This window comes from Echinops telfairi, unplaced genomic scaffold, assembly GCF_000313985.2.
Source record: "Echinops telfairi isolate 266 unplaced genomic scaffold, ASM31398v2 ScPeMD7_57;HRSCAF=196, whole genome shotgun sequence".
NCBI lineage: Eukaryota > Metazoa > Chordata > Mammalia > Afrosoricida > Tenrecidae > Echinops > Echinops telfairi.
In genome coordinates this window covers 600,162-607,638 of record NW_022103955.1, presented here as the reverse complement: position 1 = coordinate 607,638, position 7,477 = coordinate 600,162, and the positions used below count along the sequence as shown (strand labels likewise).

Sequence of the window (7,477 nt, the reverse complement as noted above, 5' to 3'; positions counted from 1 at the left end):
GCTTGTTTGCCTACAAGCCTTTAAGACCCCAGACACTATATCTTTTGATAGCCGGGCACCATCGGCTTTCTTCACCACATTTTCTTATGCACTGTGTATGTCTTCAGCGATCATGTCGTGAAGGTAGATATCATGAAATGACCGTTTAGCTGAGCAAGGCGCTCTTGTATTAGGGGAGTGCGCATGAGGAGGCCCAATGTCCACCTGCCACCCTACTACCAAACCTATAATTATTTGCACCTAGGTCCACACATTATTTTTTTATAGCAGTTCTAGGCTTACAGAAAAATTGTACAGAAAATATAGAATTCTCATATACTCCCTCCATTCACTTTAAAATTATATGAATATTCAGCTGTTCCAGAACTATTTGTTCTATGACTATCCTTTGTTTTGAATTACCATGGAATCTCTGTTGAAAATCTGTTAAATACACACATAGGCCTATTTCTGGACTTTATTTTAATCCAATGATCTATGTATGTTTACTTATAAACACTTTAAGAGCTTCAACTTAAATCTTTTAGTTTAAGATTCTGTTTTTCATATAAACTTATAGTGAGTCAATTTCTACAAAATAAAAAAGTCTTGTAATTAGGATAGAAATTATGCTAAAACAAAAATCAAGTTGGAAAGACTGACACATTCCAGGGACATGGAATATCACTATTGTTATTTAGGTCTTCTATTCAGTGCACAAGTCCTACAAATATTATGTTAAAACTTTTCCTAGCATTGTTAATTTGGGGCGCTACTATAAATGAAGTGGGATTCTTAAATTCCACTAATTATTCATTGTTCACATATAAAAATACTACCAATCTTTATGGACCTTAAATCTAGCAACCTTGCTACATTCACTGACTAGTTTTTGTGGCTTTTTGTAAGTTCCTTAGGATGTTTAGTGAGCACTCTAATATTGTCTTCTCTATGGTTCCCTTGCTTCAGGGGAACTCCCCACCTCAATTTTCAGTGCTCTTCTGGCATCTCATAGCATCACCACCTTATGCTTTCTGCTGCCCACACTGTACCAGTTTGAGGAATACACTCAGTCTCATTGGTATATCTGCCTTCTAAAAGTAGATTGTTCTTTGGTCTCTCCTACGCATGTGTAATTTACTAGTCACCCAGGGATTGGGGATGTTTTACTCAAATTTGAGTCTCTCCTGTAGTTTTACTGCTTCCAGGATTTACCTGATAAACCGCCAGTATTCCTCAAATCCTTTGCCATCACAAGAAAATAAAGTCAATATTTTCCACCACTGTAGCTGAGGAGGTCAAGTAAAACCTTCATGCAAGAAAGCCATAATAGTCACTTTCTGCTTCTTTGAGCCAATGATCTTTGAACTTTGGTCTACTTTTGAATGTTTTATGGCCCCTTAATAAAGTAGTTTTCCTTGTAAATTCCATAACTTAACTGCGGGAGAGGCTGCACGACTCCTTCATTTTACTGCCATCACCAGAAGTTCTTGCCAAATTTCTTTATATTTAAACATCTTTTTATGTTTATCCTTTGTGATGTGCCATTTTCTTCTCAAGTAACTGCAACTGAGTAATTTTTTGCATGCTCAGTTGACTTTCTTAGGCTTAACACACATTGCTTTACCTTCAAAAGTGGGTCTGCATGCTCCAGGTACCAGCCTGCAACTGCATGCCCTGCTTCATGGTACGCCACCGTCTTTTTCTCCTCTGGCTGCAGAACCTGGGTTTTTTTCTCTAAACCTAAAAAAACATCAAGACCTATGTCAAGGGCATTGACAGTAATGTCATACAAACAAAAAATTACATTTAGAGACATAACTACCCATGACAATCCCAAAATTCCCAGAGGCAAAATAAAAGCAATGGCTAACTTCAAAAATGCACCCCATTTTAAGTATAAGCACATGCACCACTCCTGCTCCCAGGCCCATTCCTCTACTAATCATTGGGGTGGAATGAAATTTCTTCCTATGGCTCTTCTACTTAAGTCTCTGTAACTCAACCAAACAATTGGGTAAGACTGTGCAAATCGGGTGTGTGTAACACTAAGTGGCGCTTGGTTAGTTTTCATTACCACCCCCTTGGCTACAACGATGAGCCATCTTTGAAGCAGTGGGAGAAGAGAGACACCTGAAGGACCTTGGAAGAGCACGTTCAAGAGATCTGTCTGACATGGCAGAAGCATCACAAATTGTGGCACTGAAAAACAGGGGAGCAGCACAAAGACTAGGGAGCACCTTCTTATCTAAAGAGCCTTGCTGGTCTAGTGGATTATGCATTAGGCTGCTAACTGCAGGGCCAGCAGTTCAAAACTACAAACCACTCTGTGGGAGAAAAACAGGAGTTTCTACTCCCATAAAAAGTTACGCTTTACACAATTGATGTGTGTATGGATTGCGATAACAGTTGTATGAGCCCCTAATAAAATGTTATAAAAAAAAAAAGTTACAGTCTCCGAAACTCACAGGGGCAGGTCTATCCTGTTATAGGGTCAATGTGAAATGGCATCGACTTGATGGTAGTTGAGTTTTTTGGGTATTTTTCTCCTGACTCAAAACTATGGAAATGTGAGACAGAGTGAAAGGTGGATTGGCTTCCTAGGTTGTGGAGGCAAAGGCTAAGCACCACATGCTTGAGAGACTAAGAACTGGAGAGAGACTAGGCTACATGGATGAGGTTGAATACCAGTGAGAGACAGCTATTGGCTAAAGAGACCAATGATTATATCTTTACAGTGTGCTGATCCTGACTTGCGGTAACCTATTAACTTTTCTAACTTTTCTAACCTATTAACTTTTCTAACTTTTCTAACCTATTAACTTTTCTAATCCACAACTCAAAATTCATTGCCATTGAGTCAATGCCAACTCCAAATAAATTTGGGAGTATTGTCTGTGAGTTCTGTGTGGCCACTGCAATAAATTATCGAACACAGTAGAGAAGCAGTGGTGCAGGCAGAATGGTTGGTATTGGACCACGGAAGCTTTTCTGACTCCTGTTTCATGACAATAGGGAAGCCAGTGGTTACCTTCCAAGTTGTTTATCACAATCATATATGCTACCTTTCGAAGTAAACAGAAATAAATGCAAAATAAAATCCAGAATTTACCTCAATTTTAACAAGTTTAAATCTCACTCATATAACACCAAGAACTTGAAACGTTCTTCACTGCCGTTATGAGAATACAGAATTATGTACTGGGCAAAGAAAGATGCTTGCCAAAAGAAATCTATATTCCTAATAGAAGGCAGGCAATAGTTGGCAAAGGCAATGAGCTAGTTAGAGATCTGGAAATACCTCCAAAGAGTAAGCTACAACAATGCTGGGGCATCCGGGATACTAACCAGCCAGTCCCAGGAGCACAAGGGGCCAGCCAGGGAAGCAAAAGGGTAGCCCCAAGAAGATATATTTCTCCTTTGTCCCGTGAAATTATTTTTTTAATTGTGGCAAAAATATACAAAACATTCTCCAACTTCTACATGTATAACTCAATGCCATTGATTATACTCTTCATTAGGTACAACCATTAGGTATATCCTTTTCCAAATGATTCCACCACCCTCAATATAAACTCAATGTTCCCTAAGCAAATACTCTTCCTCCGTCACCCATGGTAACCATAGGTCAAGTTTGATTATAAAACATATTTCTTAGAGATGCAGTGTCCAGAAGAACTCTTATGAGAGGCTACGTGCCTACCATAGAACTAAATCACAAAACCCACTCACAGCTACCCTGTATGACAGAGAACTGCCTGCTTTCATCTTACCTCGCACTATTGATTCCAGGGGAGAAAGAGGTGGCTTTCTACTCCCAGACAGAGTTAAAATTCTCAGAAATTTACAGGGGCAGTTCTAACTTGTGCGACAGGGCCGCTATGAGTTAGAATCAAATGGACAGCAGTGTGCTTTTCAGTAATGACTCCAAGGTATCTGCATCCAGATGTTTCTGCTCTGGTCAATGCCAGACTCTCTCCCTTAAAATAACACTGATTATCTTAGTGGCTAAGGAAAACACCCTATTAGTTCAACATTGGCTAGAAGACAAACTGTCCTCTAAGCCTTGGGGCTCAGCATTTAAGGTTTCCCCAAATCTAGAATTAAGCAACTTTTCTAACTGAGACATACTTACCCACAGAAGCTGAGTCGGAAAGGTTTATGTTTCTTCCTCAAACACAGGTGTGCACTGCTACCTTCAGCCTCTTCTGCTCATGCTACTGCATGCCATATTCCATTTTCCTATTAACTCAGTTTAAATCCCACTTCTTCTAAAGTTCTGTTAGCCACTGCATTCCACAGAGCTTTCCCCTCTACTGAATTCCCAGATAGTTAACTTGCCATTCTTCTGCCACAAGGATTAAAGTATAAGCTCTTTAGAGAAGAAAAAGGAGCCTTGGTGATGGAGCTGGGTAAGCACTGGACTGCTAACTGCAAGATCAACTGTTGGGACCCACTAGCCAGCTTTTCCTCAGAAGATGAGGCTGTCTGCGTCCTTAGATTTATAAGCTCAGAAGTCTTATACTGGGTCACTATGTATCAGAATTTTTATAGTCAGGGTTTTAGACAGCAAGGAATGTACACAGCATGTATCCCCCACTTTGCTGGCAGTGTAAGCTCTTGTTGGTAAACTTTTATGTCCATCACCAATATCCACCAGAGCAAAATTAACTCATGACATGAAATGTTTTGAAATTGGAAGATTATGAACTTCTTTTAAAACTAGGTTGGTAGATCCAGGGCCAGACACTCTTTGCACCTGCTGCCAGAGAGAGCAAAGCTGGAATGTGAACCAGCACCAAACCCCATGTAGCCCATCAGAACCATTCTGACAACACTCATTATCTACTCAAATCAGAGAGAAAAGCTTGCTCATGGAAGGCCTCAGCCAGGCTTGGTGAGCCCCAGCAGTAATCCACTATGTACTTCTACTTAATTACAAAACACAGAACTCTCTTGCCTCAAATTCATCTCATCAGCTTCATGACCTGAATAACACTGAGTTGCCTTACCACCAATCACTCGTTCGATAGCTTGTTCAAAGTGTTTCTGATTTATGGAGTCTGAAAGGTGCCTCGCAGCAATCAAAGCAGCCTCATTACAGACATTAGCAACATCAGCGCCTATAAGAAAAACAGGCAGAAGAGCTTACAGACCACAATACAATCAAATTGATGACTCACACATTATGGATTTCCAAACCCAATAGTCACTTTCTCAATCAGCTATAGATTAAATAAGGGTTTAATGTAAATACAATTTAGCAATAGCCTGGCACAACTCTAGTCCCCTGAATTGAAACGAAAATGGATTATTAAATAGATAATTAAACAGACTGTAAAGTTCTTCTTGATATGACTGAACTATTGAATTGCATTGTGGGTAAAGTACCTATACAACTATTTAAAATAAAAAAAATAGACAGCTATCAGGTAACTATCATTTTTACACAAATGTTTTTCGAACCACACACAAAGCATTTTATGTATAGTATATTATTTGTGAAAAATAGTAAGTATCTAATACTTATTAAAAATAAATAATAGTTAATATAGCTCATCTGAAACAAGACTAATCAAGTACATTTGGGTTTTGTTTTGTTCAGTACATTTGGTTGAACAACAAAATTTAAACACATGTAATTCTTACAGGTGTAATGCTGAGACCATCATTATTCATAGTAGCCCTGAAGTAGAAATAATCTAAAACTCTATCAGATAATGAGCGGATAAACAAAATGCAGTGTCCCCAGTGAAATATTGCTTGGCAATAAATGGAATGAAGTTCTGATATATGCTACCACCTGAATGAACCTCAGCCGGCATAGCAGATCGCATTACGTGATTCCATTACTATGAAATGTCCAGAACAGCCAAGTCCATGGAGACAGAAAATAGGTTAGTTAGTGGTTGCGAAGGAACTGCAGAGAGGAGGAATGGCTGTTAATGAGCACAGGTCTCTTTTGTGGTAACAGTATTAAAATTTTTTTAAGTATACTTGAATTCATGAACTATTTATAGATAATAAGCACTTGTCAAAAGTACGTGGCAAAATAATCAAGAGGCAAAGGAAAAGTGGTAAGGGTTAGAGACTAAATAAGGCGGGATTCTTTATTTTCTCACTTTGATGACGTGTGATAAGAAGTTACATGACATAAACTTAGGGAGACCAAAGGTGAGAAGTAACAAAGAGAACTGGTACCTCACATTTGTCATTGGTGTTTTTTGTGGGTTCTTAACTTTTTATTGTGAATTGGATGAAAGTTTGCAGAGCAAACTGGTGTTCCACTCAATAATTCATACAAATTTTGTGACACTGACGGCAATCTCTACAATGCAATAACATGGTTACTGATTGCATTCATCCTTCTTTCCTACCCCGTCCTAACTTCTGAGCTATATCCCAGGCAAATACTGCCATTTTCACCTCACATAATTGACTGTTCTAAAGAGCATGTACATCTCAAGTGCTACTGTTCATCTTTAGGTCTACTGTTTGGCTGAAAGTTGAGCCATTGGGTGAGTTCAGCTCCAGGCTTAAAAAGTGTCTAAGGGCTTAGGAGTTCTACCAATCTCTATCAGACCCATAAGCTTAGTCCTTTCCATTATTTTAAATTGTGTTCCCTGTTTGTCTCCCACTCCATCTAGGATCTTCTACTGTGATCTATTTTAGAGTGCTTGGCAGTGGTAGCTAGGCACCATCTAGTCCATCTGGTTGGTCATGGGGCCTGGGCCTCATAGTCCATTAGTCTTTTGCACTAATTGTTTCCACAAGTCTGTGAATTTCCAAGTAACTTATTCCCTAAAAGTGTCTGGCTACCAGGTTTCACAACCTTGCTGTATGCTCCAGTACATTCAAGTATACATAGCATATAACCTCGCTACCTTCAAGTCAATGTTGACTCATAGTAACCCACTGTGGGTTTCTGAGACTTTGTTTATAGCAGTAGAAAGCCCAGTCTTTCTCCCATGGAAGCTGCTGGTGGTTTCGAACTGCTGATAATGCAGATTGCAGCCCAACTCGCAATCACTATACCAACAGAGCTCCTGAACAGCACATATAAACTTGCAGAGCTATCGTGTCAGAGCTATACAAGGGGCTTCAAAAAGATCATGAAAAAATGGATTTTAAAAAATGAATTTATTGTGAATTAAGGATGGGGTTTACATTTCACATGAACAACTCTGCATTCAACAGGATGCAAGTTTTCTAGCCATTCATCAACCCCACCCACCATCCCCAATTTTTTCCCTCCATGTTAGGAACCTCCATCCTCTTTCATAATGTCAGTATCTGTCAACCTTCTAGTTTGCTGCTTAATATTTCCTCCTGTGGGAACTTCCAAAGCCAATTCCCTTTGGTATGAAAGTCTTTGTCTTTATAGTCCCATACACTATTTGCTCTTTTTTTTTTTTTAAACATTTTATTAGGGGCTCATACAACTGTTATTGCAATCCATACACACATCAATTGTGTAAAGTGCATTTGTACATCATTC

The 7,477-nt window shown here is 39.1% G+C and overlaps 1 protein-coding gene across 1 annotated transcript in view; it reads right to left on the bottom strand.

The window, feature by feature from the left end:
* The window catches only part of AFG3L2 (AFG3 like matrix AAA peptidase subunit 2), an 80,493-nt gene that overhangs the window by 21,484 nt on the left and 51,532 nt on the right, over positions 1-7,477 (bottom strand). Inside the window, exons 13-14 of the mRNA XM_004702870.2 lie at positions 4,992-5,102; positions 1,607-1,722 (exon numbers count right to left, since the gene is read on the bottom strand). Coding sequence (XP_004702927.1) covers positions 1,607-1,722; positions 4,992-5,102 — 227 coding nt within the window. The remainder of the gene's footprint in view (positions 1-1,606; positions 1,723-4,991; positions 5,103-7,477) is intronic.